Source organism: Mesitornis unicolor, unplaced genomic scaffold (assembly GCF_000695765.1).
Source record: "Mesitornis unicolor isolate BGI_N332 unplaced genomic scaffold, ASM69576v1 Scaffold53460, whole genome shotgun sequence".
In the NCBI taxonomy this organism is placed as follows: Eukaryota; Metazoa; Chordata; class Aves; order Mesitornithiformes; family Mesitornithidae; genus Mesitornis; species Mesitornis unicolor.
The window spans coordinates 1-27460 of record NW_010158679.1 but is presented as its reverse complement, the minus strand read 5'-3'; the positions used below and the strand labels follow the sequence as shown (position 1 = coordinate 27460).

Sequence of the window (27460 nt, the reverse complement as noted above, 5' to 3'; positions counted from 1 at the left end):
ATCCCTAACGTTCTGTGATTCTGTGAGTTGCTTTTCTGTATTTGGGGTTACGAAGCAGTCTGATGCCCTGCTTAGAGGTAGGCTGTAGTGTGTTCATTATTCAAAGCCTGTAGAGGTTTCCCCATGGACTCATTTAAAAGCAACTACTACAGAATCTTTTCAGCTACATGTTTACCCTTGCCAGTCTCCCAATACAGAAGAGCACTGGCAGATCAGTGGGCTTCATTACACACTATAAGGGAAAACACTTGTGACTGACTTAACATCAGTTGACCTGTGGTCGGCAGCAGCACTTGCCAACATCCCAGCTGAGTCAGCACACGCGCACACTCAGGTACACAAGTACAGAGTAGTATCATGCCCTTTGGGCTAGTGAATACAGTGATGTTTCCCAGGAAGACATGAGCATGACTAATGCCTCCTCTTTCAGCTGTGCAATCACCTCAACTTATTTTTGTCTTCTGCATCCCAAGCAAGAAACTCTACATTTGGCTATAGTACAAACCAAAAGCTGTGGCCAGAGCACTTCCAGATGGGTAGCAGATGGCTAGATACACAAACCACGGCACTGTCCTAAACACCAGGCCTGCTTCTTGGAAGCTCCTCTGCTGTCCTCAGCTGCTCACCAGTGATAAGGCTGGGCAACCCAACTACAGCTTCCTACCATCCTACCAGTACCATGGAGCAACATGGTGAACAAGAGATAAGCTTTCCACTCTTTCTTTCACAGGAAACCACCTCCTGGCTGGCTCACACCATGTCTCCTTTACAGTTGTTGAGGAAGTGAGCTGAAGCTCAAATCCTGGTATAGCACATGCTAGGTGGTAGGACAGAATCACAGGGCCAGCATGCCAGAGTTCATCTGTCATCTAGTTTATTTACAACAGGCAAAGGATGACTGCTACAGCATAAGAAGAGAGATAAGCTGCAATGCTGGCAAAGGCCTGGCAATCACAATGTTTGCACAGAGGTATCAGAGCCACCATTAAAGGTTTTGATTTTTCACCACCATGAAGAAGGATTGAAACTTTCTAGTCTTGTATCTGACAAAAGCATGCTTCCCCACCAGGCCACCAGCTTGCCAGACCACACTCATTCTTATTTAGAGCTCCTGTTGTGGGTTACCCAGTTCCTCACTGGGCCATAGAGCCTGACGCAATTCACAGGCCAATGGTTCTAATACGCAAGGGTCCCTTCCACCACAGCCATTCCTCTCAGAGTCAACCAGGTCCCCAGCCAGCCACAAAGTAAAAAAACTACCACGCACTTCCTAGAGTAAGATGACCTTTCCTCAATGTTGGCAGGGACAAAACCAAGTAACTTTAAGATTCTGTATTTTTCATTTGAGTTTTGTTTTTTCAGCCCTAAACTAAATTAGGGCTTTCATCTGACTGGAAAGCAGAGCTATGTAAACCCAATTCCTTGACTAGAACACGTCCTTAAAAATTCAAACTGCAAGTTCCTGGATGACTCAACTTACCCCTCGGAAGGTGAGAAAGAAAACTCTGATTCTGACAACATCAAGGATGCTTGTAAGCTAAAAATCCAACTGCCCTTTACTGAGAATAATACTCACTGGCCTGTTCCTCCACGTCTGACACTGCTACAGGTCACTGAAGTGGTCTCTGCTACACATCTCCAAAACCAAAATGGGACTAACAAACAGAAGTATAAGTACTGAAGAAAGATGTGCCTCTAAGGCAGAAAAATTGTCCAGGCCCCAGCGTATGCAAACAGCAGGTAAACAAAGACTGACAAAGAGCTATGAACACTTAGAGAGGAACTTTAGATCCATTCACAAACTTCTTTCCTAGGAAAGATGTAGAACAACTTGGAAAAGCTTCTAAGGAAGCGCTCCAGTAAACTGGAACAAAATAAGTCTTCCTTGTGTGCCAGAAAGTACCAACAAAGAGGTGCCTTTAAAGCTGAAAATGGCCTTGCAGGTCCCAAATGGGCTCAGAGCCAAATCTCTGCCAGAGACCAGTTTTAGGCCAATGAGTTAGCCAATGCCATACAGCTTTCTTCCAAAACCAGCTCTCAAGTTCTGTTCTGGAACGGCATTTGTCACGGCTCCTGCTGAGGAGAACTCTGCTGCTTTTGCCATTTGTGGACAATAGCCCAGAGGAAGCCCGTAAGCAAGCAAAGGCCAACACCACAAGCAAATCCAGTAATGCCTTGAACAAAACATTGCAATATATATAAATATATATAAATACCTGCTACAACACCAGGAAACCAAAAGAACATATTAAGGATATCAAGACAATAATGGAAGTGAACGCCCCAACCCAATTATATTCTGTTTTGAGCTCAAGGATTTGGCTTAAGCAATAGCCAATCTTTCATTACAACACCTAGTGCTGAATTAAAGCTTTCCAGGGAGAAAGAATGGACTCACTCTTTAGGGAGCTTTTGACCTTCAAAAATAACAAGAATTTAAAAATTGTCTGAACCTTTTTATGTCAATCTGGTAACGGAAGAAAGCAATAGCAAAAAAAAAAAAAGAATGCACTTCTGTATTAACAGTGCTGATAGGCGTTAGTCATCTGGCCACATCATCAATTACTGATCATGCACCACATCATTTCTTTCATGATTTTGCCTAAAATTCATGACAGGCTAAACCCAGTTACCCAAATTCATGGTTTATGGCTTCTAGCAATCCAAAAAGCTCTCCTCTACATCTCTGAAGCTTCACTTATTTTCTGAGGTGCACTAAGAGCAAGTATCATCAACCTTCAGAAAGTCCTCTTGATGGTCTTCAGTACAAGTAATTCTGTCAAAGTTGTATTTTGTGCCATTTTGAAATTCTATCTAGATGTTGCTGGAAGAGACATTTCTACATCAATGTAAGAGAAAGACATCAACCAACCTGCCCTTTTCCTAATACACTGCAGCAATATTTATTAACCGTATTTATTACATATTTTCTCCACCTGTTTTCATCCTTACCTTTTATTGACTCTGTTGCTGCTTTGATTCCACTTTGATTCCAGAACACTGAAAAAACTGAAGGCTTTTTCTTGTATTGTTGGCCCAGGATGCCTCTCAGATAACTCTAAATTCCTTTATCAATGCCTGCATTTTCTGTTAAGTTTTATTCATGACTATCACTTTCCCTATTTATTTTATATAACCTATAAACATTGACATGTGCACATACATATTTTTATTGCAGTTAGTTGTTTTGGTGGCCAAATAAAGCATTTGTAAGCAACTTCCATTTATCATATCCCCTCATCTTTGTTTTTCCACTTGCTCAGGAGCATGTCAGTTTTTGTTAATGCCCAATTTAAAAAGCACTAAAGATTGGTGAGCACCTGTCAGTATGCTCATCCCTTTGCCCATGAAAACTGTGATATCTGCAAGAAAACAACCTCCAGTTCCAAGCTCTCTCACTGACCAACAGGACATGTAGCCACTCTCCCCACATGTGCTCCAGACCCCCAGCATCACCCACATACTGCTTTTACTATGAAGATGGACTTCACCAGCAGAGCTTGTTCAAAGACTTTCTACTGCTGATTCTGCTTAGTGCTTTGCAAGAAAATTAATATTTGCTTGGACTGTGGGACGATCCTTATGGAACCTCAGCAAGATCCCAGCTGCATTTCAAACCACATCTGAGAGACAAACCCAATGTTTAGCAACCTGCGCTCTGCACGGCTCAGTGGCCTGGATTTCCTGACAGCCAAACCCTCAGGCTTTCAGCTCCACAGGCTACAGCAGCCCCCCATGCTGAAGCAAGCTTATTTTCTTTCTATCAAATACCAAAGTGAGATGACATTTCCATGAGAAACCTAAACATTTGAAAAACAACTTACTCAGAAATAGAACAGAAGGTGAAGTACCATTACTTTGTATGGACTAAGGAGTTCAGTGTGCCACCAGATCTAATAATGAGTTAACAGTGTCTCCTATGGGGAACCCACACACAAAAAAGCAAAATTAAGATGTTGAGGTTTTCCTTTGTTGATGCTCATATTTTAAAGGTAACACACACACACAAAAAAAAAAGCAGCAAATGGTTTGTGACTGCACCTGTAGCACTTTGGGAAGAGACAAAGCTAGATGCAGAGCTCTCAAGGCCATTGCTCAATGTGGCATGAGAAGAAGAAAACATATCTCATACTCAATTCCCCTTTCAGAAGGGGAACAGATCTGCCTGATGACTGACTAGACAGCCCATGTTTCATGTCTATTTGGAAGCCTACCTTGCAAGGAGACTGACAGGACACGTTGTGGAGTGACAGCCATAGATCTGAAGTGACAGGACTAGTGCTCTCCCGATTTGGGTGTAGATAGATCAAACCACTCCAAACAGGGGCATACCTGTGGACATGATTCCAGTCTCACTTCCTGCCCTTCCTCCTTGCCCCCAGCATACCTTGCTGTTATCCTAACATGAATTTCCACTCACGGCATAGTGAAACTGGAAAAAATATGGATTTTTACAGTCATAGTCTGGCCTCTTAGTTAGGATGAATTCACAACCCAGTAATTCATCTCATGTAACTTGGAGAACTCAGGCTAGCTTTCTTGGACCGACTCACCCCTCCCATTTTATACATGGGATAGATTTTTTCCATTACCTGAGAAAGCCTTACTTTCAATGCACCACATATATTATATGCAAACTTTGCTGCTGGTACCTTTACAATGAACCAGCAGTTAAAATTCACATAACAGGAACAGACAGTATATTCTCCAATCAGCAGAAATTGTACATCATTTTAACTGTAGTTATATACTTCTGCTTTTTTTTCCTCTTCCTGTTTCACTCCTTATCTAGAAGGAAATGAAGTATCCTCAGACAACATCCACCAGAGAGGTCAAGGTTAGTGCCTTTTCCAATTCTTCAACACTCGTAGATTCCCAAGGATAAAACACAACCACTTTCGTCTTTTCAGTCATGAGGAAACCATTATCACTAAATCTGCCTTTTATACTCCCTACATCCAGGGAAACAAAAGGAGCAATTGCAGCGGTCTGAAGAACAAATATATAAATGTCATCTTGTTGGGATACAGAGGCCTGGAAGAGAAATAAACAAATAAATAAATAGATAGATAGATAAACAGATGAAAAGATGCATGTTAAAAAAGAACCTTGTTACATCCAAACTGGGAAAGGCCTGTGTGTCAGCAAAACAGACTGAACAACCACGCTTGATCAAAATTACTATTCTTCTCTGGAAATCTTTTCTGGAACTAAAGGTAAAACCAACAGGATTCATATGCAAGAATCATGTAAAAACTGCAAACGGTAGTAACAAAATGCAAAATGTAGCCTCCCTACAAAATATTACAGATCGTGTAAAAATGCCATGGAGTGTTACAACTTTACCATCTCCTCATGAAAACAGTTGAATAAATGGTAACCTGACTTGTACCTAGTACTGGTATCCTATACTTACTGTAGTGGAAGAGATCTGTCCTTTCACAACCACAATTTTCTCAACCTGTAAGTTCACAGCTACTGAAGCAGTTGGCCTTTGCAGTTACATTTGGTAACAGAAATGCACAGAAGCAAAAGATGGAAAAAATCACAGTAACACAGGTGGTCACCTCATCTTAATGGAACATGGCAATGGAGTCCCCCCATTACACTTAGAAGGCAGCTGTGTTGTGAAATATCAGGACAAGGTACAGTGTTTTATATTAAGTTCTATCAATAGTTAATCTCAGAGAGGCTTAAAAGCACAACAAGGATGCATTTTCATTCAGCACTCCCAATTCACCATCATGAAGTATTCTACAACATTTTCAAATACCAATGAACTATATATAAAATGCAGACAAATTATGTTACGTGCAGAAAACACATCCCCTTTACAAGAAAGACAACACTATTCATTTTTAAGAATAAAGGACTTTTTTTTGTTTGTGTGGTGGGGGGTTTTTAACATTTTGTGTTTTCTGAAGAAACACTAAAGTCTTCCTGTTCTTTTAAAGCAATGCTACGAAGAGAAGCATTTGGATTAGCACTGTATTTGAAAGTCTAGTTAATTTATTAGTTACTATGTATAGAAGCATCATCTTCTCACAAAACAGAATAGATTTTAAATCACAGCTGCATACTTTCTTAAAATAACCACTTTGCATTTATCCTTGCTAGCTATCCTTATTAGTACTGCAGAGAAAACACAGCCATTGGAAAGAGGAGTGTCATTTCCCAATGATGCTCCAGTTGCAGAGCTTTTATTACTAATGATGTCATCCACAAAAAAAGCCAGCATGACTCAGACTCCAGATTGTGCCACCAGCTGAAAAAAATAAAAACAGGCTGATTTCTTTCCTTTGTATACTCAGGAGGCAGACCATGCTGCCATGAAAGAGATAAGAGGGGAAAATCTGGCCCATTTTCTTTCTGTAAAGCAATTATGCTGGTCCAGATTCAAAGAGATTAAAGACCTCTATTCCCCTCTTGTTTAGTTTAGCTCTAAAAAGCAAAGCTGCAGTTTAAAAGCCAAATGTGAGAACACATAGGTCCCCATCCTGCCAATGTGCTGATGAAGTATTTTGTAATAAGGTTTACATGCTAAGAAGTGAGGCTTAACAAAATGTGCATGTACACACACACACAGAGCATGTTTGCTCTCTCTATATAGAGCATGCTTCCTAGGACTGGAAAAAATCTAGGGAAAAGCAGCAAATGGACTAAATGACAGTGATTTCTATGCCTGTTCACAAGACTGACACACTTGCCAGACATTAAGAAATTATCACTACTATGCAAATCAGAACCCTTAGCTGGAGGGTAGAGGTTTGCAGAAGGGGGAAAGGAGAATGCAATATTTCACGTTAGCAACGGTACATTGATCCCAGAGTCTGAGCACTTCAAGAGGAAATACTGCTCCGCTCAACTGAGCTAGCACCACTGAGCACTAACATATAGTACTGTCTGCAAGCCAAAACACTTGCTGTAATGCTATCTGCTATCTAGGGACAGAAAGAATGAAAGGAGCAATGCTGCAGCAGTCAGGTGAAAGAGTTAAAAAAATGAAATGGAGACTTCATTATTTAAAACAAAACAAAACAAAAATCCAAATAAAACCCACAAAAGCCCAAACCAAACAAAAACCACCAAACCACCAGTGTTATTTAGCTATGCAGTGTTATTTAGATATGCATATAGCGACAATAAAAAAAAATATCTGATTTTGACCCCAGCATGGAAGCTAGAATTGGAACAGCTAAGGAGAAAGAACATTCAGTGGAGTCAGACACTGCATAGCAGGCAAGCAACTCAAAACAGTAAGATTAGCAAAACCAAATACAGTAATTTAGCATGACTGATGCTTACACTAAGCTGGGTCTTTTCTAATCCTACAGCATCCTTCAGTGATGAAAGGAAGTGATGGTTCGTTGGACTCTGGAGTCCACCTTCTCCCACAAGATGGAAAGTAATAATGCAGCTTTTCCTGGTACAATTTCTGCATCTTTCCAGCAAGTCATCTATGGACTCCTTGTAGATGGGGACAGCACTTTGTGCTTTAACAGTCACACTGTCTTTGGCAAGGGTGCATACTGGCTCCAAAGAGCTCCAGGCGTGTACAACAACCTGTCAAGCATGTTGAGAGAGCACAAAGCTTAGAAGAAAAGTTACATCTGTTACATCTAGGTTTCAGATTGCTCATTGCAAGAGATGTTCTCCTGAGAGTGCCAGCTGATTTCCACCTAACAAGAAACTCCACAAAGAGTTAAACAATCAATATAGCATAATAATCAGATTATATAAACCTAACAAGAAGTCCATTTCAAACAGTCTGGATCTCTTGTTCTTAATCTTCAAGGCTTTTTGTTTTCTCCAGGCTCCTTGAGAGGAGAGGACTGTCAGTTCCTGCCAAGGGAGTGCTGGGAAATGGAATTAGCAAGTGACTAACTTGTTGACTCTTTTTCCTCCCCTCCCTGATTAAAAGAAGTCAAACAAAGGATTTTCTTGAGATTGTTCATTGTTATCTGATGTAACCCAACTGCATAATCTAGAACTTCTGCACAATCACCGTTAAACAGAAGCAGGCTGCAATATCTTAAAAGGGCTTATGGAAGTCCTATTAATACAGTAAAATATACATTCCCAGAGATAACACATGTATTATGAATGCATCCTTATGTTGTTGTGGTGGTTTTGGTTGGGTTTTGGTTTTGTTTTTTTTTGTTTTGTGTTTGGTTTTTTTTTCCCAAAAAAAGCGTAATTTAGAAGATAGGCACTTAATGAGAATTACTGCATTCCATGTCTTCATACAGTTTAGGCTATATTTGACCTTAACAGAGGTCCGCAGAAGGAACATATCTTAAGTCCTTTCAGAAGTTTTAAGAAAGTTCCAAATTTTCTTGCAAAATACAGTATTCACTGAAGCTACCCAACTGCCAATCTTTCTGTGACGTTATCAGAAAATCTGAATTTAAGCCTGTTAGAATAACTCAGACCAGAAATAAACTATTTCATTAAGGGCAGTCCTACTCTAAGAACCGACTATTGAGAAATTGTAACTATTTTCTATACTGCGTATTACTATCTATATATATATAACCTTATGAATCTGAAAACTCATGGCAGCCCACCAGACAGAGCAGTGAACTAGGAACTGATGCATTCATAGTTCTGAAATTACTACTGAGTCATTCCAGGTGCCTAGGTCTATTTTTCCATCCTTCCCAGTCTTTTCACATAGGATGCCCTTTACATCAGGAATTGTATTTTGTAGTGCAACATGGCCCTCAAATTCATTTGAGGTCTAGCTGCCATATGATTAACTGCAACAAAACATAAATTGAAAAGCAAGACTGTGTTCTACAGAACAACTCAGCAGCTCAATACTGCCTGAGAAATCCTATCAATTTCTATAGCATTGTAAGAAAACAGTTAAGGCATCAACTGTGAATAGGTGACATTGCATAGGTGACCTTGCAATTAAAGTACACTTGGATGTTCTGTTGATATTTCAGAAAATAATCTAGTTCTTTTTCTCAAAGCGGTGTAGTTTGAGTACTGGCAAGCAATGGTGCAAGCCTTTTGTCCTGCCACTAAGTCAGTTAATCTAGTTCTAGTGACCCAGGGAACAGTTTTTTTAAGTAGTGAGGTACCATTTTTCACACTTTGTTCTATTTAACCATCAATCCCTTCAAGATTTCAAGCCTATGCCTACAGGCTATAAGGCCATTAATCCCTTGTTCTGTGAAGCAGTACACGCTACCATAATAAAGGATAGCGTTGCCTCTAAGAAGATTAAAGACAAGAATTGTACCTCATTGTGTTTGAACATGGACTTACTGAATCTTGACTATACAAAGATTTGCTCGTTTCAGCTTCTTACATTTTTGCGGGAGTGACATAAGAGTGGTGAGAGAGGTGTCACTTACCCTTAAAGTCAGCTTGTGGTCCACATGAAGATCTGAGACACCATAAATGTACAACACACCTTTTTCTTCATAGGCCATAGGCAGCAGTGGTGCAAAGAAATTCTGGGCAAAATAGTGGAGCAGTTTCCACTTGCCACCATACTCTGAAAAGGGTTAGAAGGAAGAAAGATTCAGATTTAATCCAAGATTGCCTTGGCATACAATCCCCTCCTGATCCTGTTACAGCAATACAATGTCCTCCACCTTTTTTCACCTCTGTCAGTTGCAGAGAAAGACTGGAGTTACTCTTGTTTGTTTGTTTGTTTTTCCAGGCAAGGATCTGCGCTGGAAGGGATTTGATGCTCTTTCAAGCTTCTTTTTTTGAGCTTCACCAAAAGGTCACATTTTGTAAGTCCTAGTCCTATCATTGCTATGTTGTTATTCAGTTAAAGAAAGCCTTAAACACAAGTGACATTTACAAAAGTGACACAGCATACACAAATTAAGCAAGCAGCTGGAGCATCTAGGTTGTTGAGAATCCAGACAAACACACTGCCATTGGCAGCATTGCCACAAGCTACCACTACTGTAAAGAGACAACAGAGTGTGCTTATATAAAGAGCTCTCTTCGTCTGTATCAGTCCTCCACTTTCAGTTCTTCCTTAGAGGAACATCAATAGAAATGAAGACAAAAAAAACCACAAGTTCTCACACCAAAGACAACTATGAATTGGGCAAAATGAATTTGCCAAGATCTAGAGACAACACTTACTTTATGGGACTTGATATATATGACATAGACATAAGAGAATCAGTTAATTTTGTCTCTCTAATGAAAAATTCAGGGATGCTGAAAAATATCTCCAGTAATAGGTTTTTGTTGTAACTAATTACCTCTCTGTGTTTTGGTGCTTGTACAAAGCTCTTAGCACTGTCAAACATTTAATAACTAAGGACTTCATTCAGAGTAATGTAGTCTTTAAAGGGTGTGTTTGTGGCTTTCACAGGCAGGCCTGAACATGCTCTGCCTGCACTCCACATAGACATGAATGAACTTTGTAGAGACCAAAGTGTATTAGTTACAGCTTAGCACCTTGCACATCACCTTGTTTTCAGCAAGCTCGCAAACAGCTACATTGAAGGACAAGAAAAACCCGTATCTGACTGGAAAACCCATATAAGATTCAACTGTGCTATGACATCAGACTGTTGCCAAAGAAACACTACCAGCATTCAAGTTAATAGCACTGAAGCGAACCAAAGAGATGAAGCCTGCAAGAAAACTTCAGGAGAGACTGCCGAGTTTCTTCAAAACAGACAGACTGTTGATAAACTGATGAACATACTCTGTATATTGGTGCTGCTCAGCATATGAATGAAGCCATGTTCTTGCACTCCAAGGACAATTCCTGGCAGAAAACGTTGGTGGTCTAAAGGACAATTCTGCCAAAAACAGAGAGGGCTAACAAATAACTTTTCAGGGCCATGAAACTTGAGAAGATGAGAGATTTGGATAGGGAATGGATTACCTGAAACAGAGCAAACTGTGAGGCAGTATTTAATCTAAAAAATAAAAGCAATGGGCCTTGTATGAGAAATGGGCACTGCACCTCACCTCAGGCTTTGGGAGAGGCTGAACTCCCTGCAGCCCCCAGGACTGCCACAAGACTCAGGAATTTCAATTGTCAGTGCAATAGAAGTTGGTCACTGCAGACCTCAGACAGAGCCCACCAGGAGCTCAGACAAGTTACCCAGCATGGGCTGAGGTTTCAGTGCCTGCAGACTTGAATTTTTTCCTCAGCTTAACTCACATGATGAAAACCTAGGCTTCAACTGTCTTAAATATGAAAACAAATAATGCAATTGAAGTAGAGCAGTTTCTGTTACTTCGTGTAATATAAAATCCCACTTCTCTTTGAATGAGTCCTACCCTCAGTTTCTGCTGTGCCTTGATTTCCAACCGGATTAGGTAACCACTCTGCAGTGGTTACTGGAGGGAGAGAGGTTTGCTACCTAGGCAGCAGATAGAGATCCTCAAGAAACCTGTACAGTGGAGAAAACAACTCAGACTAAACTTGGCATTCCACTTCTGCAGGGAAAAACAAACAAAGAAAAAATCCAACCAACAAAAGCAAAGAAACCACACAGTTAAAAGTTCATATAATTTTAAAACTCATTCTAGGGTTCAATTACTACAGCTATTGTTTTGGGATGTTTGCAAACATCACTAGTCTGCTTACCTCAGATCAGCTTTTCAAGGCTGATATTTCCCTTACCCAAAAGCCTAGAGCCATTCTGAAGAAAAAAGCTCAACTGCTGGAGTAGCTTCACACAGGAAGGGTCTCCCAAAGATAACTTTTCCAGCAACAAGGTTTGGTAATACGATTGTCAAAGTAACTTCAGACAGCACAGAGAACTAAAGATCACCGATTTTAAAAAAAGCCACACTCTTCAGCTCTTCTGTTGTCTTGACTTCCTTAAGACCAGAGCCACAAATCTTGATTTAAAAATAGGCAAGTTGCATATAAAATACTACCACTGCCCCTAGAAATTGATTTAAGAAACCTGTAGATCAGGTAGCTAAGTTACAGACATGCATGTCCAAAGGCAACAGTCAAGTTATTTCAAACAGCCCTGGGGAAGTTCTCTCCTCCTCCTCTGACATTTAAATGAATTCTTAAAGAAATCCAAGTTTCCCAATTCTTTCCTGATAATAACACAGGGTCTGCACTCTCTGTGGTATCAAATTTCAGAATGTGAAACTAAAATTAGGTTTGAAATGAGACCCCAGTACCCTTTTGTCTGACTGTTCCCTGAAGCCATCTACTCTGATAGCAGGAGTGAGAACAAACAGTTCTCCCGGGAACGGACTTTAAATTAATCATTTCACATAATTAAATACAACCTGAGAAACATGTTGCTAGTTCTTTCCTCACCTCAGTCCCATGAATTCAGATCTATTACTCTCCGTAACAGCCTGTGGTTTCAGGTCACCGTGGGCTCTAAAAATTGAGCCTGCAACACAAGCCAGTTACCTGTTCAAGGGAATCTCATGAACTGGAGGCAGAAGTACTATGACAGGAATGCTGTGCTGCGTTTTCATTCAATCCCAAGCAAACATCTTAAAGGTAAGTTAAAAGGAGAAACATTTGCTATTCTCTTCCCCCCTCATTTCATGAGGAAACACTTCTGCTTTGTATGGGAAATTGTATAAGCCCCTCCATGGCTCTCTATGAGATAACAGATTTAAATAACAAGCGCTCATTGGTGATACTACTCTGCCATCTAACAAGATGCAGAAACGTGTTTTTGAAGTGCAAATAAAACTAATTTCTCTGAACTTTTGCATAATTTCATCCATTAGCATTTCAAAAATCCCTCTACCACACTGCCTAATTGAATATTAAACCTTTCCTCATTCCACTGAGGGAACAGAACAAAACAAAGGGACAGCTGTTTCTCTGCTGAGCTTCTTTTCTGTAAACTAACTTCAACAACATATGAATAATTCAAGTATTTCATATAACTTCTACAATGACATCAGCTCTGTACTTAAAAAGACATTTATGGTCTTCACAATTACTTCATTTATCAATACACCTGTCTTTAAAGAGAGACATTTTCCCAAGCATCTTTTTCTCTTGAGACACTTAATGCCTAAGAACATCAGCCATTGCTAAAACCATAAAAATTAACATTAGGATATTCCATTTCCTAATACAAGTCTAGAAAGTCCAGAAAGATGAGCATTATAGTTGGACCACTGCCTTAACATTTAAATTAAATAACCTGTTTCTTCTACTGGCTTGTTTTCCCTTGTTGGTTGCAGTTTACTTTGCTTGGATGAATAAAGGAAAACAAAATTAAAAAAGGGGAGAGGGACAAACATCTCCCAGGGGAAGATGGGGAAGATGGGGTCAGCTAATATTTTTTTTAAAGCAACGCCAAATGGCATTTTGTTGTAAGGACAGTTCAAGAACTTGACACTAACTCTTAGCTTTTTCTAGTGAACTCGTATTTCTTCACACATTAAATTCTTAAATAAAGAAAAAAATCTCAAAAACAGATTATGTGAGAAGTCACTGAAACTGAAAGAGAAACTACCCAAGTCCTATACAGCTGCCATAGAACAGCATCTCCATTTCGAAATGACTTCTAGGCAAAATGTTCAGAACATGAAACACAGCCACTTCCCTCACACCACATATTTCTCTCTTACTTCTCACTGCCTAATGACTTATCTCTTTATGTGCCTGATTACTCCATTTTTGTGTTCTAAAAGGGAAAAAATATAATAGATAAGGAGATATCATGTGCCTAAATAGCATATTAGCAGAATAATTTAGTCACAAAGAGTGATTCACCTCACTTGACACTAAGTCAGACACCAAATATCAGCTAGTCATCCTCTCCTGTAAAGAGCTTCTCAGAAGCTGTGCTGGGTGAGAGGTGTCACATGAAGTTCTATGAAAAGCCAATTCAGCATGGAGAAGATAATTCATCCCGCTTATTAGACAGCTAAGGACACAATGAATCACACTCTGGAGAGTACATCTCCCTCCCAGCTGACCATGGAAGAAATCTAGATGCTTGTTCTTTACATACTAAAACCCATCCTGCTCAGAACAGGATGCCAGTTCTATAATTTTTTGACAGTTGACTATTGCCTACTGAAGGGAGAGGTTTTGGTCATTTTACCATGGGAGGCGGGGGAAACAAAATCAACCAAATTTGTTGAGATTATGGAAAGTATAATTATACATGGGTGCTCCTTATCCTCTCACTGGCTCCCTCTCTGTCCATACTCACCCAGGGTGGCTGGGTACACATGGGCATTTGTACAGCTGAGCCCATCTATATAATCAGGGATTTCTAGGACAGGTGCCTTTGGAAACAGAATTTCTTAGAAGTCTCCAATTCTAAAAGAATTGTTCTTTCTAATTTTAAAAGAAGTAAACTTGCAAAAATTACAAAATTTCTCTGGAAAAATCTGGATGATACACAGTTCCAGGAAGAACCAGCTCTACATAAGAAACACAAGGGTAGTTGAAAGTTCACCTCCCAAGGGAGTTGTGCCCTCAATTTTAACCATCACTGCTTCCTAATAGGTAGCTTTGTTTGGCTTCAGTGATATTATTTCCTTGGGAGAAATGAGAATACTGCTTAAAGGAAAAAAATTACTTTTACAAATTAGCAGTTACATACAATTTTAACTTCTCTAAACTAAACCTTGCTAAAGCAATGGTAAGAGTTGATGGCTGCTAAATTGGAACTTAAACAGCACAACTTCCACAGAAAAATAATTGCTTTGTTCTTTACACTCTTCTAATTCCACCGACTATTAGGATGATCCTGAAAAACACTTTCCTGGAAAACATTTCTAAGGTATGGAGAGCAACATGTTCAAAGTTGGCAAAGTTGCCCAAGAGAGACAGCAAAGCCTTACTTCTTATGCTGATACTTCCAGATGAGGAAAAAAACCCAAGGCTCACGGTGCTTTTTACCAGACTGTCACAAAACTTACCCAAGGAAGCCCATGAAGGTGCCTGCCAAATGTCATTGAGTTGCCAGTACAGAGCTCCCATTGTGTGTCCTTCTCCCTTGATAATTTCACTTTGACTGAAGCGATAGAATTCAGTTTCTGTCTTTATACACTGGGCCTGCATCACCTTGGTCAACAAACATAATAAAAAAAGTTATTTTTTGTGTACTGTATTTTGTATTTTACTTTACTTTCAAAGCATGTCTGTGTATATTAACATACAACACAAATTTCACAGCAACAGCACATAACTTTAAACTTGAGCCTTCAAGAGTATACACATGCAGTAAAGTGGGCCCCTGCTCGAAAGAGATCCATTCCTAGCCACTCCCACAGCTTTACAAGCAGTATCTTTAGAGAAACTGTGGAGGGGCTACTTCCTGCCTTCCATCCAGTGAAGATCATCAGGCAACCAGGCCTTTAAAAGGAAAAAACTAATTAAAAAATTAATGTAAATTAAAAAAACCAAGAGTTGCAAAATGACATTATGCTGCACTACCTCCAGTATACACTACCGTGATGTCCACATCCCTATACTCTGAACATACAACACACATCTCCAGTATACATTTAAAATTGTGCACCAAAAGAGCTACTGTTTTTCACTTGCACTCCCACTTCTGCTCTCCTTCCCCACCTTGGCTTTTAAAAACTATTTTCAGAATTTTTCATTGGCCAAGTTCTCAACAGAAGCCAAAGAGTCTGTTATTTTCTTCACAAACTATATTACTACGTTTGGGTGGTATTAAAAGAAAACCTCAAAATAAAAGAACTAGTTATTCCTTAAGACAGCTCAAAAGGCAAAGATAATACTTTTAGTTAACCACTAGAGCCAAGTTTTCTCTCTTTATCCTTTTTGGCTATCCTTTTTTTGGCATTTTTAAATTGTTTAACCTGTTTATAAGGCCCTGATAGATTTAACCCTACAGAAACTCTTACAGCTTCTTGAGTCAGGATCTCACTGTGCAGGTTTTAATCTCCATTTTCAATTTCATAGCATCATATATATCCATTCTCTTGTCATCAGTGCCTAAAATTCTTCAGCTGTTCTGTTTTTATATAAAACTTGCTTACAGCATCTTTCAAACATTAAAAACTTAGTGAATGTGCAGTTATTCCCGTAAGAGCATTTCTGAAATTCCTGGAACACAACAAAAAATAACAGCACTTTAAACTTACCTAATGGCATAAAAAAGTTACTTAACATAATTTAAAACTCATGTGGAAATCATAAAGAAAGAAACAAGCATGAGGTAAACTACTGCAGCTGAAGAGCAAAATGCAACCTACTGCTTTGAAAAAAAACCAAGACAGATTCTCTAAAATACCAATATCTGAATCTGTAACAAAATAAAAGCTACTAATCATCTCATTCACAGAGAACTGCATTCTCTAAAAACAATCTTGTTTCACAAGCTCATGTGTTGCCTGTGGCAAAAATCGAAGCGGTGAGCCTACGGAGGCCACCTGAAGAGCAGAACACACCCACCCAGGAACAGGGAGTGACAGTGTAGTGCTAGGCACAATCCGTACCAAGGAAGGCCAGCGCATCGCTGCATACCCAGCCACCTTCATGAGTGGGCCCAGCTGGGAATGGGGACCAACATCACCATATGGCCAAAATTTCTCCCAGCTGAGCCAGTTTCTGTGAAATTCCCAGAGAAGTGTTCCAGCCCTTCTGCAATGAACATTGGAGTTTCTCTCCAATAAATGAGACACAAACTAGTTCCAAATTCAACTGGACTCTACAATACTTCAGTGCACATTTCCTACAGAATAGGCCCATCTTTAACCACTGACAGCATCTAATGGCACAAATATTGACAGCTACTTGTATTGAAGACATCACTGTTACCTGGGTGAGGTAAATAATATCTTTAAACTTCTTTATGGGATCTGTGCTCTGGGGAAGCTTGAAGTGAAGCCCAATCTGCTGAAGCATCTGATCATTGCCATTTTCATGGTGTTGTCGATGAAGAGAAAAATTGCTTGTGTAGGACCAGTCCTCAGCAGAGGAAACCTTTTAGAAAACATAAAAATAAGAGATCAGAATGAAAAGGCAAAATGTGCATGACTGACAGGATATTCAGGAAACAAGATCCATTCCATCCTGCTGACATCATCCAAAACCTTTAAAATTGATAGTATATTTCTATAGTGCCTCATGTAGTCATGCAAGGATTTTTGAATCAATTACACCCTTTGCTCATACTCCTTGTACAAATAAATGAAAATAGGCATTGCTGTTAAACCCAGAAGAGCAAATTTTAGCTCAACAGCATTTAACTTATTTGTCCTATCATTCAGTCTGGCCAAGGGAAGAGTTTTGCTTGCGTTCACAGTAAATCGGAAGCATCCTAGATTAAGATGAGAGAACGTACTCCAGTCAAACACATTTAGGCATACGTTACAGAAGTTAGTAGAGCTATAAATCCTAATAATGTGTGTATTTTCAAAACCTGCCTCTGAAAACAAATGATCATGAAACACTGTTTTTTTTCAACTTAGGATAACAATGCAGCATAGCTCATACAGTTATTATAGTCAAGCTTTCATTGTAATTACAATCTCTATAAAATCTTTTTATTTTAGTTTGTTCCTTTTTAAACTGGATTGAATAATTTTCATTGTTATTAATATGGATGAATGCACTGGTTATGTCTCAGATAATATACTTTGCCCAGCAAATTGAAAGGAACATTCTGAACTCCTTTCAGCTGCATGCATGAGTATCAACAGGATATTCATCTCTCTCTGAACAAATGGACAAACAGCATGATATATCTCTGCCCCAACCAGATAAGTAAGACAGAATATACAATATCTAAATTTAACAGGAGACAAAAATAAATCCTTTTATATGCAATATACAAAGAAACAAATTATGTGAATTTAAAAAGGGTAAAAATTATAAAAATCAATAAATTCCAAAATTCAGCATAATTCAGCATTTAATAATGTTTCTTCTGCTTCTAAATGAACATATATCCTTAGATAAAGCAAAAGAAAACAGATGTTAGGCGATCATTACTAAGCTACATATAAAAGAGAATTAATATTAAAATTAATAATCTCATAACTGTCCCTCATCTAAGCTTGATTCCTCTTGCAACATCAAGGTAAATACATTGAACACTGAAGAGGGAAACAGTCATACCAGCACACAGCTCTATTCCACCTATGCCATACCACACCTAACTATGTATTACCCCAACTACAGTTCGGATGCTGTAGTTTGTTGGGAAGAGACTCATTGCCCTCACAAAATGAGAGCAGAGGGGACAGCACAGTGTGGAAGCCCAGCCTTACCTTTTCGATTGTACTGAAGGAAGGCCAAGATTGAAATCCATATTCTGAAGCAAAACGAGTTTTAGGATACATTGTCCAGTTCCAGCAGTCATTGCTGTAGTCATAAAAGTGAGTGTCACCGTAGTGGGTATCATAAGGATCCTGAGAGAGCCAGCCTTCTCTAACTGACTCCAAGCCATTTGTGGGACTGGATGCAATAAAAGGACGACTCTTATCTTCCTGGGATTTAAACAAAACAAAACAAAACAAAACCACAACCCCCTCACAAGGTGATTGGCTTTTATCATCTGAACACATAGACCACATTTTGAAAAGGGTGTGGGTGGAGCGGGAGAACATGCCTTTTCCAAATTTCTGAGTCTCCGCCTAGGAAACAATCCCCTTTGTGTCCTGACATTCATCATCTTTATGTGTTTCATTAGCAAGTATTTATGTTCTTGGAGGACAGCTGGGTATGATATTGCTTGCTCTGCTGTTCTAAGGGATTCTCTCCTCACATCAAGAGAATTTCTATCTTTATGTGCTCTAAATTCTTAATGAAAGCTATTTAAAGCGTGCCTCGTGAAAAATAAACTCAAGGAACATTAATATTTGAGTACTGTGACTTCTTTATGGAAAATCATTACTTTTGCAGTGTTTTTGCAGGAACAAGGCCATAATTTTCTCCTTTTTGATTAAGTAGTCACCTAAATTTAGACCTAACAAAGCCAAACTTTTCTGCTACTAATGATTGCATGGTAGCATTGCAGGTTATTGGCATTTTGGCTGGTTCTGCATGTTAAGCTAGATGAGACTATAAGAAGGGTTACATTGCAAATTGTTCAGAGCTGCCTTTATTTATAGCCTCAGTAGATTTAGTATACTAAATCTTTTAGCAGTACCCTACAAAGTGCTGAAGAAATCCTTTTGCAGGTATAATTCATTTAGCACCCTACGTGTAGAAAGACAGAGGCCCGAGTTAGTTACCAGTCACAAGTTACAGCAATTGGCTCCAATACAGCAAAGCACTTAGACATGTGCTTCATTTTAAGAAATAGTCCCCTTCCCTCATATTTTTTTCTTTTTTTTTTTTTTCTGCCATGAGTAATTAATAATTAACTGAAACAATTTACTACAGCACATCCTGGGTTCTCTGAAGTCTTTAGCTCAAACTTAGAACTCTTTTTAGGTTATACAGTCCAGTACTGCTAGTAGTTACAGGTTTCCTCAGCTGGTTCGTATTGCACAGGACCTGGAATTATTTCACTGTATGGTTCCTTCTGGTGCTCAAAATAGTTATTCTATGGCGTTAAAATAAAAGATGGTACATCCTGGACAGCAACACTGCACAAGTGAACTGTAACTAAAAAACAGTATAAAGCCAGAACACTTCACTTTGCTGCACAGGCACTGGCCATCCAACTCCTGCAGCTAATCACAAAACACCACAGCATACCTTTACAGGCAGCTAAGTTCCAAAAAACTTAACTGAAATACAGAAATCTAGAATCAAGGTGTCAAGGAAGAGTATAAGACACTATTACCATTTAGAATGTGTAACTGCCCTCAAGAGTGGGATCCTTTTCAGGATGTTTTTTCAAACCTGGCCTAATTTGTATTGTTTCCTTGTATCTCAACTTTTTCACTAGAAAGGTATTTTAAATTCTCAGAGTACAACTACTCTGACAATGCCAGGAAACTTCAGGTCATGAGCCTCACAACATGAAAAGTATCTCATACTGAAAAGGACAGAGATTAGACTAAATTTATCATACCCTGAAGTCAATAAGATCATACTATACAAGAGATAACTGGGTAGGAAAAGGCCACTGGTATTTTTAGGTTAACAAAAACTCACACTCTTGTTGAAGAAGGAAGTTCTAACTGGACAAAACTCATGCAACATTTTGTCACTTAGCTAACAAAAGAGTTTAAAATATTTACCTGTGATTCAAACACTGTTAATCCCTATAAAGATATACAAAATCAACTTTGGACTTTTAAATCAATTTCACTAATGAAGAACTGTGATACTTCCAGGAGGAGAAAACAAACTACAAATGCTGTGCAAAACAGGTAGTGCCAAATCACAGTAGACTTCATTACAGATTCCAGGTGCTTCTGGTCTGCATGTTCACAGTTTAAGTCTTACCTCAAAATATTTTGCCTTCATGTACTGTAAAATACCACTAGTCTGTTTTTCAAAAACGGGAAGGATCACTACCCTACTCCTGCTGGCCACGTTATTTCTGATACAAGCCTAGGAATTTCTTCAACTGCATATTAAAAGGGCAGAGGGCTGTTAAATCCTTCTTACAGTGTCCTTCAACAAAATCAGAATAAAGGAAACCTGATCATCTAGATGGATTAATTAATGGACAAGTTGATTTTTGTCCACTGGAAGTGAAGGCATTTGTGGAGGTATTAAAAATAGGAAGGAGAAAAGAAGCAATATCCACCACATTTTCAGGCCTTCCTTTACATATTACAAAGTGTTAAAGATGTAATTTTTTGTTTGTCTTACTTTGAGGATAACCCTTGAGTTTAGGGGGTTGTTTACACAAACATGGAAAGTGAAATTCCTCAATAATGTGCTGGTTTTCATTTCCCAAAAGAATTTAAAATGAGAAAAAAAAAGGCAAAATGAACCCCCAAGTTAAAACCTTTTGTCAAGTCATATCCCCCTACAGTTTCTTGAGATCACTTACAGCAAGAACTACTTCTCGGATGTTCTGCACATAAAGCATGATGTAGTCTTTGATGTAGACTTCTCTGTCAGTATAAGGTATGGAGAACCAGTTGCTTGCAATTGCTGCTTCATTTTCATTGTTACCACTCCACAGAATAATTGATGGATGGGATTTTAAACGCTTTACCTGAAACACAACTTACAGTTTCAGAAGCCAAGCAAAATGACTTCTCTTAAAAACAAAAAAGAAAAAAATCACTTTATTACTACTTGAATTACAAGTCCAGATGCATATTACATATGCTGAGCCTACAATATCTGGTTTTATCCACATTGTTCACTACTTCATCAGCTCTCCTCCTGGCTCAAACTTTTGTAATATACACTTACATAGGGGCAAACTTTTAACATGCTGACATATATCCACCATACGTACACGTGCACCTCCATCTTCATCTACACAGACAAATATGAAGGGTAAATTCTGTGCTAAGGCATATTGTAGTCATTAGAGCTCACTCTCAGTGAATGCTCTTAAACATCCTTAAGAGGGCAGTTTGGGCATGAGGAAGGCCTGTACCTCTGCTTGACTTCCTACTCCTGCAAGTACATTACAGAGGATTTAGCAAGGTTATGTTTTGTGTTTGCTACATAAAGGTACACTAACAAACACTTCCAAAGATGCATTTTTGGAAAGCCAACTTATACAGTCAGTCAATCAAAAACAGGTAAAGGGAAACAGAGCTTTGACACATGGACAAAATACCTGATGAGATACTTCTGCTCTTACGGATTCTAAATAATTCTGGTCAGTTGGATATAGTGCACATGCAAACATGAAATCTTGCCAAATCTACAGGGAAAAGGAAAGAAGAGAAAAAAAAAATCCGTTAGCAAATCATTTTACATACTTGAAAAAATAAAGAGTTATTTGGATATGCAATCCTTCATTCAGACAGGAGTTATTTATCCCAAAAAGAATTAAACTGAAATGTTCTATTTGTTATTCTTGGAAAGCACCACCAAAACAATCACAAACTCCATTGGGTTCAGTATGTGCATATTCCACTGTGGCTTTCCTCAGCATCAGAGTTACAAAATATTTATCCTTAGGAATCAGATCTTGAGAGCTTTCACTGATAAGTGCAATATTGCTTGGTAGATCAAGTTCAGTAAGTTTCAGTGGAATAATTAGAACCCATGCACCGCTCAAATGTGAACGTTGGCAATCTCCAGCTGAACAAGTTTGTATTTACTACCTTGCACGTGAAAAAGAGACAGTAATTTTTCTGATGTGGTATCAAGTACACTTAAGAGATGTCCAAGTGTACTTGTTAACAAAACACTTCCACACCAAATGTGCAAACCAATCTTAAAAAGAGCAAATCTTACCCAGTAAGAGGGGCAGAGGCAAACTAGATCCTCTAACAACACAGTGATCTTTCTCTTCCAAGAAAGATCAAGTAGATTTCACTAGAGAACAGCAAGCCTTTCAATTCAACAACTAACTCTGTATTTGTACTTTGAGGGAGACATATTACAAAAAAAGGGGAAAGAAGGAGGCCAATGAAATGAGTAAGATTCCTTGTTTTACGTGTTCCATTTTTATAGAGTGCTGTAGCTTTGAGACTCCTGATAGTCAATCTCAAATGCTAATGGAAAGACCTCTTAAAGGAGCATATTAACCGAAAGGAGTCTGTAGGAGACTACACTAGTCTGAACACCATACTACATAAACAACAGAGAGTGCCAGTCCAGGTCCTCATACAACTGCATTTTCCTTGCAGTGAGAACAAGCTTTTCCATTACCCTTTTCAGCATACGATCCCCAAGAAAACTGAAGATAGGGAACAGGACAGTGGGAGGTAACAGATCCATAAGTAATTGTACACTTCTAGCTCTGTACAAAAAAAGCAAAGCTATTGCTGAAGGATCCCTCCGAATCCTTCAGTGTCTGTGTAGAGTCAAAACTCTCTATTTAAAAAAAACTTTCTCTTGCTATTTCCCTCAGTGAGCTATCACTGTTTTTCCTTCAGCACAGTTTGACTCTAATGTACTTTTAAGCCTTTGCAAGACCATCAGAAGAAACAAAACCAAAAGCCTCCAGCACCACTCCCTTCAGAATAAGGGTCTGCATCCACTTGCTATTTTGGCTGTTAAATAAGATCTAAATCTTGCATTGAGCACCGTACAGGCACAGATCTAAGTGGCCTACTTAGGTGCCTAGTGTCAAAAATGAAAGAACTCGAAGTGCTCAGAAGCCCTGAAAATCAGGGCACTCATTCAGATTACTAAAATAGATATCACATTTTATTTTTTCAAGCTAACACAGCAGAAGGCAGCAAGGTATCAATTCTGTTTCCCTGCTATTTATGCTGTAGAGTAAGGCCAAACACATTTCTTGGGATTTTAATACCAGGTGCAACTTGGCCTTCACTCACCTAGTCACTATTTCATCTAAATTTATTAACATGTGCCTCCAAGCTCATATAATCAAAGGTACTCATCTAGGATTATCAGTGTTTGCAGCAGGTGCTCCCCTTATAGCTATATTTATACTCAATTACAGCTTGTTCAAAATGGCCCTTTGGATAAGGCCTTCCATACTTCTACCCTTCAGGTCAAGTGAAATATTTTTGTTTAAAAGGTTTGAACCAAAAAAACCCCTCAAACCTTTTCAGCTAGTGCTATAAAGGAGGAAATACTTTTAAAAGAACTATAATCCATTTCCACAGCAGAGAAAAGCATGACTACCTTCCTTGGTGTTTCAAGAACTCAGAGGTGGCTGAAAGCATAAAACTCAAATACAGCAGGCCGTAAATCCGCATTGAGGTCAGATGGCAAGGCCTTTGCTTTCAATCTGGGGCATATACTCAAGCACTCAGATCCTTCAGCAGGGCTACTCTCACATGAGTAAGCCTTAAACACAGCCACAGGGCCCCACAGTCTGGCTGCTGTGGAAAAAATATTAATCAACCTTGTGAATAACCCCCCTCCCATGCACTACCCGTTTCACAACTATTCAGGTGTTGCAAGTCCCTGTTGATGCCTACAGTCCACAAAAGTTCTTCTATTGCACTCATCATTACAATGCGAATTTCTCCTTCTGAAAGAAACTGATTAAGTTTCATCACTAGTACCAATCCCTCAGCTGTTCATTTTTTCTAATTCTTTCCCAAGAGAGTAGAAAACGTAGAACTGGGAGAGAGGCGTAGTATATAAGGATGGGAGTTCTGTCTGAAAAGAACTAGAAGGCATAAAGCCACAGACTTGTTGCTCTGATTTTGGGAAGTGTGAGAAAGAGAGTGGAACAAAAAAAAGACAGTGGGAAGAAGAGGAAGGGGAGAGGAAGGGGAGATGAAGGGGAGATTCTGGGCTGGGAAGGGAAGTAGGGACCAGTAAGGAACAGAGTTTTAGCCTGAGTTACAAGAGAAAACACAAGCTGCAGTTTTAATAAAGCCTCCAAAATACCACTTCCAGTTTCAATAATCAGCCTCAGTAATCAGAAACCATTCACATTAAAAAGAAATAAAGTAAATGAGGTTGATCTGACTTCTCAGGTTGGTACTTTACCATGTCGTTCAAAAAGATGACTTGAACTTATATATCAACTATTTTGTTCATTTAGAGTGGATTTTTATTTAAAATTCCTTGGCCATTTTTAAATAAGTGTACTGTGTTTACTGTTTTTACCATTATTCCTATTTCATCGCAAATATCGTAAAATTCATCTTGTTCATATACTCCTCCTCCCCAAACCCGAAGTGCATTCATGTTAGCATCTGCTGTGGACTTCAAAAGTAGCCATAATCTGTCAAATACAAAAAGAAGATTCATGAAAGTTTTGTGAAATTGTATCACTTAGGCGTTTCTAAGGTTATACCAAAAAAACCCAACACCTCCAAACATTCATCATTAGCAGGCAATCAAAGACAAACTCTGATGGAAACCAGACTATTTTGATACCTTCTAACCCTGCATGTCTGAACAAAGCTCTAAAAAAAATCAAGGTTTTGTACAGAAGTTACTTGGTCTTGTTAACACTTATGAAATAGATGGAGTGACACATGCAAGTAAATGCCTTAACAGAAGTGCTGGCAGGACCAGATTTAGAAATCCTGCATTTTACTAATCAGGTTGTTCTTTTCTCCTTAGATATTACTTGCTTTAAATATCAATCACTTGAATTCAAATCCTCTTTTAAACACATTTAGAAATCTATATTCTTTTTTTGAGTTCCACAATGCATAGTGAGAAGTGGGGGTGAGAGGGGGAGGAGAAAGACTGAGACTCTGAATTTCATTTTAAGGGATTCAAGCTCCATTAAATTTTCTTTAATCATGCTGGCAGCCTCTAAATTGCATGTGAAACAGTGTGGCCTGTTGTCCTAGTTCCACAACTACCCACAGCAAAGCTTAGTCAAAGTACAGCGTGGCCCCCATCCCACCTGCATCATTGGGGTGCTGTGTCACTGAAATCTAAGAAGCCTGGACCAGAGCGGGGGAAAAAGGGAGAGAGAGGCTACTATGCACTTATGTCTCCCTGCACAAGATGGGCTAGGACATAGCTGAAGTGCACTTCCTCTGACTACCAATGAACATGTCCCAGGCAATAGGATCAGGCAGCATGAAGTTCATCCCCAAATATACTTGAAAGACGAGTAACCTGTAGGCAGCAAACAACTACCTTCGCATCGGTTATCGCACTTACATGCCTTGAACATCACTCAAGTCTATCAGTGTTTATTCAGCCCTCATTCTGAGGCTTCCAACCCACAATGATTTCTGTCCTACCTTGAAAGGAGTGCCACTCGCTAATGCCACCCTTTGATAGAGGGCAGACCGAGAATTGGGAGGAAGAAAACATCTTTCTCCTTAGAGAACATCAAATGTGGCTTACGTGTCATAGGTCACTCTGTCCTGGAAAGAATCTGCTGGAATCCAGTTCGAGCCCTTGATGAAAATGGGTCGGCCATTGATTCTGAAGTAGAAACTCAGACCTGGCGAGCCAGGAATAGGCTCCTGAACAAGTTCTACTGTCCGAAAATAGGCCTGTGAAGACATGAAGCTTAGATTTAAAGCAGACAAAAAGAATTAAAAAAAAAAAGAAAACCATTACAAAAGTGATTCAACTGAACACTAACAGCTTAGACTTTGTCAAGGAGTCAAAGACATAGTCTCACCTCTGAATTCCTGCCTGATTAAAGCACTGTAACAGGGCTAAAAAGAATCTTTCTGATAAACCTGCTCATTTTTTAAAGTTACTACGAGATCAAGAAAGAAAGAGAAAGCATATACAAAGAAGCATGCACACGTACATACGTGTAAGAGACAGGTGCATGTTTGCTTGCTGCAGAATTCAGTCAAAAGTCCAGCTGAGGACCAGCGAGAGGAATACAGCGGTTGCATTAGGTCAGCCACACCATTTAATCTGCAATTTTCTTCTTACAGAAGAAGACTGCAGCAGCTCAGCTCTAAGTCTTGAGCCTGAATGTCTAGTTTCAAGTACATCCAGTAAAGGCAAAATCTTCTTCTTGTGCTGCTCTGAAAGGATACCTTTTTAATAGGTGTAGCAATTAAAAAGAGATATATGCATGTAAACACAAATGGAAGCGAAGGGCCCTCTGGCCATCGCAGCTGTGTTTGAACAGCATGTTCAGCAATAACATTTCATACCAGTTCAGCTAAATAACCACTAACTCTGTGTAAAGTATTAAAGGTCATTCCAGATAAAAGCACACCTAAAGCAGAAGGCAAATTTTTACAGCTGCTCTTTCAGCTTAATATCTGGTATTGTGTACTGTAGATGTTGAAACAAAAAAAACATTCCTCCTTCCTGCTGTGGGTAGTAGAAAAGTTCTCAAGCAATCATTCTGGACATTTTCTGGGATACAGAGCAGCTGCTGTGTTAGGCTCCTGCACAGCTGCAGTGTTACAGAAAATATCTTGTTCAGGGAGGCCTTAGTCATCTTTTTCTCCTGCATTCTTGTTCCAGTTCAATTTATCTAGGCCAGAAAGAAAATGCTTTTTCTTTCTGGTACCTGTTGCTCATTGTCATAGGTAGATAATTGGGAAATTAAATAACGTGAAGGAAAGCTAATAGTAAATTTCAGACAAACTCACACCAAGCAACAGGTTTGGGTCAGGATGGCAGGAACCTCATTTTTTCTAGACTAACCCTAAAATAGCAACCACTCCTTCCTCAGACAACTATTTGCTATACCTTTTCAAAAGGTCAGCTTGGAGAGTACAGCCTGTTCTCTCTCTGCCACAAGCTATAGTTGAGACAAGTATTTGCCAGTAAATCAGGCTAAAATTAACCTAGTTAAGTGCAACTGATACACCTATCTTTAAGATAAAATGTAATTCTTTATTTCACACACCAGACAAGGCTGAAGTTCAAATGAGAAATTAGTAATCCCACTGTGGGACTCTGTTTTTCAAACTTTCAGTTTATCAAAAATCAGAGATAGACAGAAAATTATTTCTAGTGGCAAAGATGACAAAATAACTGCTGCTTTTTTTTTTACCTCTTTAGTGCTTCTTATTTAACTGGACAATTATTAAATGAAGGAAAGAAGCCAGAGAGTCGTGGTCA

The 27460-nt window shown here is 39.1% G+C and overlaps 1 protein-coding gene across 1 annotated transcript; it reads right to left on the bottom strand.

The window, feature by feature from the left end:
* Window positions 1-4809: 4809 nt before the first annotated feature.
* On the bottom strand, window positions 4810-25930 carry MANBA (mannosidase, beta A, lysosomal; the record flags this gene model as incomplete). Its single annotated transcript, XM_010184169.1, has 10 exons — window positions 4810-5034; window positions 7306-7563; window positions 9366-9508; window positions 14869-15013; window positions 16742-16906; window positions 18196-18414; window positions 20883-21050; window positions 21630-21716; window positions 24557-24674; window positions 25763-25930. Coding segments are annotated over 10 exons (1696 nt in total), but the record flags the coding sequence as incomplete, so codon positions are not given.
* Window positions 25931-27460: the final 1530 nt, after the last annotated feature.